This window comes from Triticum urartu, chromosome 1 (genome assembly GCF_003073215.2).
Source record: "Triticum urartu cultivar G1812 chromosome 1, Tu2.1, whole genome shotgun sequence".
Classification (NCBI taxonomy): domain Eukaryota; kingdom Viridiplantae; phylum Streptophyta; class Magnoliopsida; order Poales; family Poaceae; genus Triticum; species Triticum urartu.
In genome coordinates, this window is record NC_053022.1 from 462374059 (window position 1) to 462386501 (window position 12443).

General features: G+C 44.8%; 1 protein-coding gene across 1 annotated transcript; it reads left to right on the forward strand.

Moving 5' to 3' along the window:
- Nucleotides 1-4993: 4993 nt before the first annotated feature.
- LOC125535554 (disease resistance protein RGA5-like) lies at nucleotides 4994-10106 on the forward strand. Its single transcript, XM_048698623.1, has 5 exons — nucleotides 4994-5223; nucleotides 5272-5867; nucleotides 7840-9200; nucleotides 9288-9809; nucleotides 9904-10106. Exons 1-5 carry the CDS (start codon nucleotides 5041-5043, stop codon nucleotides 9930-9932), a joined length of 2691 nt encoding a protein of 896 aa, XP_048554580.1. The 5' UTR covers nucleotides 4994-5040; the 3' UTR covers nucleotides 9933-10106.
- The last annotated feature ends 2337 nt before the right edge of the window (nucleotides 10107-12443 follow it).

Genomic DNA, 12443 nt, shown 5'->3' on the forward strand with positions numbered 1-12443 from the left:
ACATGTCATCTTGTTTATGCTATGCTTATCTTGTCATGCAATGTCTTTTGGTGAGTGGTTTGAGCTCGCAAAGATGCCTTCATAATTCTGTTTATGCCATGCTCTATTTTCTGGTAAGTCTGAAACTGTTGATAAAACTGACTATGTTTACATGGGTGCTATCGTATCTTCTGTGCCTTTTTGGCTCATGATTAGTAAGAGACTTTTGTTCTATGCATTTAGTATAATCATGCCATGCCTTTGTTTGCTATGATATGTTCCTGTAGCATGTTGTTTTCTAGCTCTAAACATGGCTTCCTGATTTTATTTCTGGCATGTTAGTATTTTCACCAAGTCTGTGAAGCTGATATCTTTTGCACTTTTGCCATGCTTGTTTGAACCTGCTCTTGTGTGATCTAGCCGTAGCTCAGTGTTCATGTTTTGTCAAGCATCTTGAGTACATCACGGCCATATGCTTTGTTGCTAGGTTGGAGTGAAGTAGCTTAGTTTCTTGTTGCATTTTAGATGGCATCATGCTGTTAATCGCGGAATTGTGCCATTCTTGTTTTTCTTGCCATTTGCAAACCGTGCACCCTTTTTCGGTAATGTCTATATCGATTTCGACCAAAATCATCTCATCTTTCCAGCGTCACACTTGGTTTGTCAAGTTGATACCTTGATCATTCTTTCCCTTCCGAAGCACGCATATGCATTGCATATCTTGTGTTGCATATCATGTCATGTTTTGCATCATGTTGTTTGTGCATTGCACCGTGATTGATTGTTGGTCCTTTTGCTTGTGTTCTTGCCTTGGTTAGAGCCGGGAGACGAGTACGTGATCGAGGAACCTGTTGAGTACGCTAACGAGGATCAAGCTTTCGTCAACTCTGAGAACTTCGCAGGCAAGATGACCATACCCTCGAAATTACTTCTATCTTTGCTTGCTAGTTGTTCGCTCTATTGCTATGCCGCGATACCTACCACTTGCTATATCATGCCTCCCATATTGCCATGTCAAGCCTCTAACCCACCTTTCCTACTAAACCGTTGTTTGGCTATGTTACCGCTTTTGCTCAGCCCCTCTTATAGCGTTGCTAGTTGCAGGTGAAGTTGAAGTTTGTTCCCTGTTGGAACATGGATATTGTTGGGATATCGTTATTATATCTTGTTTACTTTAACGCATCTATATACTTGGTAAAGGACCCCACTGCAAGTCTATAGTCACCTATTATGTGTTATCATTATTATATCTTATTATATCAATATATTGTTGGGATATCATTATTATATCTTATTATATCAGTATATGAGTGTTCTTGATCCTATCTTGCAAATCTATAGTCACCTATTATGTGTTATGATCCGTTAACCGCGAAGTGACAACAATCGGGATACTTACCGGTGATGACCATAGTTTGAGGAGTTCATGTATTCAGTATGTGCTAATGCTTTGTTCCGGTACTCTATTAAAAGGAGGCCTTAATATCCCTTAGTTTCCATTAGGACCCCGCTGCCACGGGAGGGTAGGACAAAAGATGTCATGCAAGTTCTTTTCCATAAGCACGTATGACTATATTCGGAATACATGCCTACATTACATTGACGAACTGGAGCTAGTTCTGTGTCACCCTAGGTTATGGTTGTTACATGATGAACCGCATCCGTCATAATTCTCCATCACCGATCCATTGCCTACGAGTTTTCCATATATTGTTCTTCGCTTATTTACTTTTCCGTTGCTATTGCTATCATCACTACAAAATACCAAAAACATTACTTTTACTACTGTTACCTTTTGCTACCGTTACCACTACTATCATATTACTTTACTACTAAATACTTTGCTGCAGATATTAAGTTTTCAGGTGTGGTTGAATTGACAACTCAACTGCTAATACTTGAGAATATTCTTTGGCTCCCCTTGTGTCGAATCAATAAATTTGGGTTGAATACTCCAGCCTCGAAAACTGTTGCGATCCCCTATACTTGTGTGTTATCACTCCTATCGAAATTTCTCGGCACATTCGGGCGGCTTTGCTGGTCTTGTTTTACCATTGTCGAAATGTCTTGTAACCGGGATTCCGAGACTGATCGGGTCTTCCCAGGAGAAGGAATATCCTTCGTTGACCGTGAGAGCTTGTGATGGGACTTAGCAAAAATGAATCAACCGCGCATGAACTTAGGGTTTGAACTTTCAAAAGCCGTGCCCGCGGTTATGGGCAGATGGGAATTTTTTAATATCCGGTTGCAGAGAACTTGACACTTAATTAAAATGAATCAACCGCGTGTGTAGCAGTGATGGTCTCTTCTCGGCGGAGTCCGGGAAGTGAACACGGTTCTTGTGTTATGCTTGAACGTAAGTAGTTTCAGGATCACTTCTTGATCACTTATAGCTTCTCGACCGTGCTTTGCTTCTCTTCTCGCTCTCTTTTGCGTATGTTAGCCACCATATATGCTAGTGCTTGCTGCAGCTCCACCTCACTACCCTTTCCTACCCATAAGCTCAAATAGTCTTGATCTCGCGGGTGTGAGATTGCTGAGTCCTCGTGACTCACAGATACTTCCAAACAGTTGCAGATGCCGATGATACCAGTGCAGATGACACAACCCGGCTCAAGTGGGAGCTCGATGAAGATCTTGATCGTTGTCTTGTTTCGTTTCCTGTTGATCAATAGTGGGTCCCAGTTGGGACGATCGGGGATTTAGCATTTGGGGTTGTCTTTTTTTATTTTGGTTCCGTAGTCGGACCTTGATTGTATTTTGGATGATATATGTTTAACTTGTATGGTGTGAAGTGGCGATTGTAAGCCAACTCTTTATCCATTTCTTATTCAGTACATGGGTTGTGTGAAGATTACCCCTCTTGCGACAAGCCTACCATGCGGCTATGCCTCTAAGTCGTGCCTCGACACGTGGGAGATATAGCCGCATTATGTGTGTTACATTCTTCGACTTCTTCGACATGGCGTACAGCTCGTGCAGGTCCCAGTCTACGCATGCCTGGTGCTGGCAACACCAAAGCGTGCCTTCGTCCACGACGTGTCCCCGGGCCTGGCAAGTCTGGTGCGGCGCTTCGTCAACTTCGTCTTCGTCCGTCTACGCATGCCCGGTGCTGGCACCACTGGTGCTTGCCTTCGTCTACGATATGTCCCCGCTCTTGGCAACCCCGGCGCAACGCGTCGTCAACAACGTCTTCTCCCCGGCGCACCACTACTGCGCCCATGACTAACTCGGCGCCTCTTTGCGCCCGCGGCTCCACGGCGACTTCCTCGACACCGGCTACCCCAACTCGACATCGACCATGACATTCTTCGCATGGATACCTCGACCACGGCTCCTCCACCCACGCTCTCGGCTACCTCAACAACGGCACAAAGGGCTACCGCCTTGCTTGAGCAACCTCGTCGGTTGCCACACCAGCCACGACTCCGCGATGCGTCGACCGTTACGACTATGGGGGGGAGGGGTGTCCGTCGGCTTGCCTTCGGATTCTTCTCCAGTCTCACCGTCTGCGTCGTTACCGTTGTGACTGCGGGGGGATGTTGAGTAACGTGATTGTATTAGGAAACATAGGATAAAGTAGGAATATTTGGGCTTGTCTTGTAGTCCAAGTAGATCATGTACTCCTATATATATGCCCATGAGGCTCAAGCAAAAAATAATAATTTCACCAAATCCCTCTCTCACTTCTAACACGCGCCACCTGTCCATGTGGGGCCCTTGGGCATTCTTTCGCTCAAAAATCACATATTTTCCATAAAAATTATATTAAATCATCGGGGTGTTTTGACCTTCCTAGGTATTGATTTTCTGTAAAGCAAAAACCATGCTGAAAACATGAACTGACAATGGGTACTAGATTAATAAGTTTGTCCACAAAAATAATATAAAGGTGCATCAAAACTATATATAATTGATGTAAATATAGTATGAATACTTCAAAAATTATAGATATGTTGGAGACGTATCAGTCTCCAGCCACCGCGCGCGGGTGTGGTGGTGGTCTTCCCCACACCGCCCTTACCCCCGAGCTCACCACCACCTCTAGCGCGGTGCGTCGGCCGCCGTCGCTGGGCTTCCCACCGAGGTTGAGTGGGCGCGAGGAGTCATCGGAGTGGGGCTCGTCGCCGTCCGCGGTCGCCACCAATGTCGCGGGCCACCGCAACCTCTCTCAGATGCATCAGTGGAGCCCCCTTGTCGAGCGTGGAATACGTTGAGTCCGACAACGCGAGCGTCGGCAGGTCCCCGACACGGTCGCGAGGCCGCCGGAACATCCCCCCTCTCTCTCTCTACTCCCTTGCCACTTTCTATGGTCAACCGAGAATGGAAAGCGAGTTGGGGGGGGGGGGGGGGGGGGGGGGGGGGGGGAGGGGGGCGTTGGTGAGGAAAGGTTGTAGACGCGGACGCATTCATGGTCAGCGTGTTCCCGACGAATGAGTTTGGGCTATCTGACTTGCCAACCTAGAGCGCTTTAAGATTCATGTTTTTGAACTGACAATCGTTGGGAAGTTCGCCGCGAAACGTACAATATCTTGCGTTCACCAGATAACATTTCCGTTAATCAATCTAGACGAATCGTAGAGAAAAGGAGAGTCACGTTTATTACAAATTAGTAAAGGAGACCGGAGCAATGTGCTGGTTACTCATCGCTCGCGCCCACTGTGTTTTTATGGCTTTGCCTACTTGCCTTCGTCTCTCCTGTATGTGTGTGAACACCAGCGACGCTTTGTTTTAAAGGCGAACAGTCATGTGTCCATTCTAAAAAAAAAATAGTCATGTGTCCGACACGTAACGAAAAATCGAGAACCGTGAGCTGTAGTAATGAGTGGTCCTGGTCCTCCTGGACATGTGAAAATTACATGCATGTCGGCCGGTGTCGCTTGTTTTAAAGGCGAACAGTCATGCGACAAACAATTGTACGTACGACTGTATAGCTATTCATCTTCACATGATACTATCTTTTCCTTTGAACTTGCCCGGGTTCTACAAAATGCATCGCTGCAGCACCAAACGCACACCAACCAAACAACAATCCAATTAGCTCAGAGGGAACAGCTCCAAATGAATCTGGCGACGGGCGCCATGGGCTCCCTGCTCCCCAAGCTGCTCGAGCTCCTCAAGGAGGAGTACAAGCTGAAGAAGAAGGTCAGGGAAGGCGTCGAGTCTCTCGAGAAAGAGATGAAGAGCATGTACACTGCCCTCCGCAAGGTGGGCGAGGTGCCACGGGACCAACTCGACGAGCAGGTCAAGCTCTGGGCGGACGAGGTTAGGGAGCTCTCCTTCAACATGGAGGATGTTGTTGACAAGTTTCTGGTGCGTGTCGATGACGGCTCTGAGCCTGCCGCTAACTCGAACAAGATTAAACGGCTCACCAAGAAGATGGCCGGCTTGTTCATCAAGGGGAAGACTCACCATGAGATCGCGAACGCGATCAAGGACATCAATAAGCAAGTCCAAGAGGTTGCTAGCAGGCGTGTGCGGTACAATGTCGACAATCTTGTCGCTATGCCTGCAGCGGTGGCTCCCATCGATCCTCGCCTTCGGGCTCTGTACACCGAAGTGACAGAGCTTGTTGGCATTGCTGGGAAAAGGGATCAAGAGCTAATGAAGTTGCTTTCAGAAGGAGACAATGAGTCCAAGAAAAAATTGAAGACTGTCTCTGTTGTCGGATTTGGAGGATTAGGCAAGACCACTCTTGTCAAAACGGTTTATGACAAGATTAAAGGAGAATTTGATTGCCGAGCTTTTGTTTCTGTTGGTCGAAATGCTAGTGCAAAAAAGATTTTGATGGATATCCTTCTTGCTCTTGACATGTACGAAAGCCATTTCACCATATTGGGCGAAACGCAACTCATCGACAAACTCCGGGAACGTCTCGAGAACAAGAGGTATCACCTGTCACTCACTTTATGATGGCAACTAGCTTAAGCTGATAATTTCTTTCAATTGGTGCTTGTGGAATAATATGCAAGTTATGAGGTTTAAAAGTATTGAGGATTTTAGAGTAACTTCCACCATTTACTTCCTAACTGTCACCATTTTGTGTATTTTCGTACTAAAAATATTATTTTTAATGCACAATGCATACAAAATATTACAAGGATAAAAATACTAATATTTTTATATGAAACTAGAATAAAAAAATGCTGGTCATGAACTCTATATAGAGATAGGTTGTACATAAACCACAATGAGAAGGAACGGAAAAGTGACAAACTGAGAACGGAAAGAGAATTTATGTGTTGAAGCACAAGTATTGACTATGTAGTCTTGTCAAAGGATAAACATGAAATATGCATTAAAAATATCAACTTGAATGGGTTTAGTTGTACAATAAAAGAGTTCATCCTCTGTAGAATGTAGTTGAGCAAAAGTATCCATGTACCATCCATTACCGCAAACCCTAAAACAACTAGAAGTGATGAATAAGTGATAGATTGAGACGAAGAACCAAGTATATACATGTATAAGGATCGTTTAAGGGCTTGCATGGCATCAGCTAAGAATACTTTTTCTTTGTTAACACCATGTGAGAATAATTGTGGGTTAATGTCATTGTGCTGTGTATGTGTGTGAGGGTATCACATGAAGGAAAGTAGTCAAATAGTTTATATTACTACATAATGCAAACTTTCCGTGGAGAGTAGAAAATGACATAAATGAAAAATGATGCGGATTAATGTGGATGAGTTTTATGAATTAAATTAATTTCAATTCGCTTAGAAATAAGACATATGGAGAACAAAATGGTCCAACATTTATGTATAAGCCATCAGTATTTAGATTTAGTTATTGATTGAAAATTGTCCTAACCTCCTTTTCGAGAAGAGAAAAAAATCCTACTAAAGGGATATGATCAAATTTATAACTTTGGGTATTAATACATATAAAAAGAAATAGACAAGAATGGAATGGATTGAACGATATTCATTCATGTTTACAAGACGAAATGTCTTATCGAATTGAGTTGTTTCTTGGTATATCGTACATTCATGATAGATCAGGGTATTTATGCTAACCAGATTTAGGTTCGTGGTTTGTAGTCTCTATTCAAGCTCAATTGTTGGTAATAGTTCAGGTGATGTATACATGATCAAGGAGAACAAACGGTCCCCACTCAAAAAAAGGAGAACAAACGGTCACCGTCAATAGGTGAAGATGAAGAGATATATAATGTTGTTGCATATTGGAGCATGTGTCCAAAAATCAGAAATTATGTTTATAAAAATGTATAGTAAATCTAGCCAAGCAAATGCTCGGGTCACTCCGCTAGGTATTTATAGTGGAAGGTGTGGTGCTCTACCAATTCATAAAGATGGACAAATAGAAAAGGTCTACATTAATATTTGGTTGAAACATGATCATTTCAATCAATAATCTTTCTGTCCTAGCTGCCTGTAGTTGGTAGTATCATAAAGTATCAAGTACCATGCATATGATACTAGTGTATGGTACTACCTTCGTAATGCATAGTATTATAAATTACTATCTTTTTTCACTAATATATTAGTATCTTAGATGACCTTATTTGTCCTCATGCAATATATATAGCACAATATATATTATGATATGGTATCATGATATGATGCTCAACTCTCTCTTTTTTCATTTAATTCTATATTTGGCATGCATAATACTAGTTATGATACTCCCATTACGGGCAACCTAAGAAAAACTGATGGACAAATAGAAATTGTGTACATAAATTAATGTACGTCGATTGAAACATGATCATTTAATTTAGTAATAGGTCCGTCTTTTTATCCTTCCATAATCTTATCTCCGGGGCATATTGCTATATTATCTTTAAATTTTACCATGTGTATGATTATTAAATTAATGATCTCATAATTAATATAGGTACCTCATTGTAATTGATGATATATGGGATGAGAAATTGTGGACAATTATCAACTGGGCCTTCTCTAAAAACAACAATTTTGGCAGTCGACTAATCACGACAACTCGTATAGTCAACGTATCTAAATTCTGCTGCTCATCTACTAATGATTCAGTCTATCAAATGGAACCTCTTAGTGATGATGATTCCAAAAGGTTGTTCTATAAAAGGATATTTTCTCAAGAGAGTGGGTGTCCTCGTGAATTAGAAGAAGTGTCCACATGCATATTGAAGAAATGTGGTGGAGTGCCATTAGCCATAATTACTATAGCTAGTCTTTTGGCTAGTGATCAGCATCCAAAACCAGAGGATGAGTGGCATGTTTTGCTAGAGTCTATTGGCCGTGGACTTACCAAAGACCACGGTGTAGAGGAGATGATGAGGATACTATCAATTAGCTATTATGACTTGCCTTCTTATCTGAGAACATGTTTATTATATCTAAGCATGTTTCCAGAAGATCGCGAGATTATGAAAGATCAATTGATATGGATGTGGATTGCCGAAAGTTTTGTCCAATGTGAAAAAGCAAAAACTAGTCTCTTTGAGATCGGGGAGACTTACTTCAATGAGTTGGTGAACAGAAGCTTGATCCAGCCGGTATACAATTATCGCGGCTTTGTATATGCTTGTCGTGTGCACGATAGTGTGCTTGATCTAATTTGTTCATTATCAAGAGAAGAGAATTTTGTTACCATATTGAATGGTACCGATGATGGCATTTCTTCTCAGAGAAATGTGCGCAAGTTGTCCCTCCAAAATACAATCAAAGAACATCAAACAATGCCTCTTATTTCTAAGAGTATATTACAAGTGAGGTCCATTGCCACATTTAAATCTGCTATTGGTCTATTGCCGCCTTTGTCGAGCTTCGTTGTTTTACGTGTACTGGATTTGACTGGATGCAATGTTGGTGATCATAGCCATCTAAACCTTCAAGACTTGGGGACTTTATTTCACTTGAGGTACCTAGGTCTAGCCGATATAGGAATTTCTGAGGTCCCAGAAGTTGGAAAGTTGCAGTTTTTACAGGTGCTGGATTTGAGTGGAAATTATGATATAAGAGAACTTCCGTCGAGTGTTACCAGACTGAGAAGATTGATGTGCCTACTAACTGAGCCTCTCTGGAATCTTCCAGATGGACTGGGAAAGCTGACATCAATGGAAGTGCTGGGTGAAATCTGTGGTGACTCTTTATGCACTGTGAAAGCATTGGGCAACATGAAAGCATTAAGGAAGCTCCAAATTAAATTTAATGATCTGAGCATGGAGCTAGAGGAAGCTTTTGTGGAGTCACTAGAAGAACTTTCCAACATCCAAAGTCTAGAAATTGATGCCAGCGGCGCTTCCATGGATCTCCTGGGGGAACGCTGGGTGCCACCTAGAAGTCTGCGGGAATTTATCGCAGACAGACATGGCATATTCTCCATGCTGCCAGCGTGGATAAGGAGGAATCCCGCCCATCTGTCGCAACTACACGAGTTGCACATATGGGTGGAGGAAGTGCGGCAGAAGGATCTTGGGTTCCTTGGCAAGTTATCGGCTCTTCATAGTCTCACATTGCGGACCACCCGCCAAAGGCAGCTATTCTTCGGTGCTGATGGGTTTCGTTGTCTGACAACAATCGTGTTGGTTTGCCGATCGCCGGGCCGAATCGTGTTCCGGCCGGGAGCTTTGCCCAGGGCTGAAACTGTCAAGTTTGAAATCAGTTTGCGGGTCGCAAAAGAGGAAGCAGCTAGCAGCGGTGGCGATTGGTTGGATCTGGGCATGGAATACCTGGTGTCCCTTCGGAAGGTTCATGTCCGGTTCTACACCTCCGGGGTGATGGTCGGCGAGGTCAAGCAAGCCCGGGCTTCGCTGGAGAACACACTCCATGCCCATCCTAACCGCCCCGTCTTTGGCGTCTTCTTCATCCCGGACATAGTACACGGTACGTAATTAAAACCCATGATGAGATGTCATTTCCCTGATGCATGTCTTTATACACTGATCGACCTTCCCTCTCTGTTTCTTTCTTCCCGAAGGCACAAGTGATGATGACACCTTCGTATAGGAGAGTCCGAGTGGAGAACCTTCAGGTTACAATCTTTTCCGATAATGAAGGCCAAGTGGTCAACCTTCAGGTTACATGCAGTTTGTTTTTCAGTTGAAAGGAAAACCATTTCAATTTTCAATACTCCAGAGTCCAGACTATGTATTAATGTATACTACGGACATGCATAGGCTATGTTTTCCTCCCTTACTCATAAAGCCATGCTTATATAGTTGGTGACTTTATAGGCTGTTATTATTGTCATTGGAGACGCACGTCGGCGAACCATATGTGTATCAGCAGCTGCATTAAAACCTGCAAAAATAATAAATCATCAGCTGCATTCGAACTCAGTTATTCGTTGAGCTTAGAGCAATTTCAACGGACCGACCCAAATGGACGGTGCTTTTATCCGTTTTTTGTCCGTTTGAAGGCCGCCCGCTCGGCGTCCGTCCTGTTTTAGATTTGGGTCGGTAGTGCGTCCAACGCGTCGATCCATATGTGCCTGCATGGCCGGCTGGCCACCCTATTTCAACAAATAGCTCATTTTTGCATTGTTTCACACACAACTTTTGCATTGTTTTACACACATAGTTTCAATCGAATAAAATATCATAGTTTTACAAGTCGAATAAAAGTAAAAATGTCTCATATAGTTTTGCAAGCCGAATAAAGAAGATACATCTATTGGTTGCCAACATGAGCCCACATATGCTCAACCAAATCATTTTGCAGTTGCACGTGAGTTTCTCGATCACGCATGTCATGATGAAATTGGATGAATTGTTCAAATGTCGCCGCTTCTCCATGCTCAGGCACAACGTTCTCACCTTGAAACTGAAACCCTTGATGTACAGACATTCCGGGCGCTCATCTTCTACGATCATATTGTGCATGATCACACAAGCAGTCATCACCTTCCACAGTTTCTGCGTGCTCCAAGTATTAGCAGGATACCGAACGATGCCCCATCGAGATTGCAAAACATCAAAGGCACGCTCGACGTCCTTCCTAGCACTCTCTTGCTCTTGGGAAAATCTTTTCCTCTTCTCTCCGACAGGGTTGGGGATTGTCTTCACAATAGTGGTCCACTGAGGATAGATATTGTCACGCAGGTAGTATCCTTTGTCGTAGTTGTGGTCGTTGATAGTAAAGTTCACCGGTGGGTTGTTGCCTTCGGCAAGCCTAGCAAACACCGGCGAGCGCTGAAGCACATTTATATCATTGTGTGATCCGGCCATGCCAAAGAAAGAGTGCCAGATCCAGAGATCTTGATACGCCACGGCCTCTAGTATGAATAGTGCAAGCCCTGACATGGCCCTTATACTGCCCTTGCCAAGTAGAAGGGCAGTTCTTCCACTCCCAGTGCATGCAGTCTATGCTGCCAAGCATCCCTGGGAAGTCCCTGCTGGCATTCATCGCCAACAAACGGGTTGTATCTTCAGGAGTCGGCTCTCTCAAGTACTTAGGGCCAAACACAGCAATAGCAGCCTTGCAGAAGTTATACATGGAGTCTAGGCATGTAGACTCTCTCATACGGACATACTCGTCAATGAGATCATCGGGCACTCCGTACGCAAGCATTGGGATGGCGGCGGTGCATTTCTGATAAGAGGAGAAACCAATCTTTCCAACGGCATCCTCTTTGCGCTCGAAATAGTCATCATAGCCGACCACTCCCTCTCTAATACGGTTGAAAAGATGCCTACTCATACAGACACGGCGGTGGAATTTCTGATGTTTGAACAACGGATTTGTTGTATCAAAGTAGTCCTTCCAAAAAAGGAAATGCCCGCTCTCTCGGTTGCGATTCAACGCCAGAAGGTGATCCGGAATGGAGCCACACAACAACGCCCGCTGGCTATTGAGGTGGTGATGGACCAACACAATAACTAGTATCTCCTCCTCGTCATTGGACGACGAATCGTCGGAGTCGCAAAGGAAACTGTGAAAAAAGAACTCGTCGGCGGAGTCCATTTTGTACCTTGACAAATTGTCGAACAACTTGCGGGCGTCGACGAAGGAGACGGCCGGCGAAGGGAGTCGCGGCACGCACGGACCAGCTAGCTGCCCTGTCGGGCGTCCGACGAGCGTGCCGGTGAGGATCTGGCCGGGGCGGCGAGGCGGCTTCTTGGTTTGCGGTCGCGGCTGTGTCGAGGATGAGCGGGGGTGGGAAGCTGTCGGTTCCCCGGCGGCAAGACGGCGGTGGCGGGCGACATGGGAGGTGGCGGCGTTGCATAGCAGATGTTGCGGTGTCGGCAGCTGGCAGAGTCACCAGAAAAAAATGGGCGGCGGCGTCGGCGACGAAGGAGGCGGGCGAGGGTTTGCTGTTGAATGGGGAGAGGCCAATGTGCCACCGACCAGCGGGCCCGGGGGAGGAGAAGGCGAGCGCGCGCGCGTCCGTCTCGTGTCTGTGCCGACTCAAATCCGGCTCAAAAATGGGCCGGGAATGGGTCAGCCGCGGACGAAAAGCGGACGCGCATCCGTCTGGGTCGGCGCATTGGGCCGACTTTTGTGTCCGCGCCGACCTAA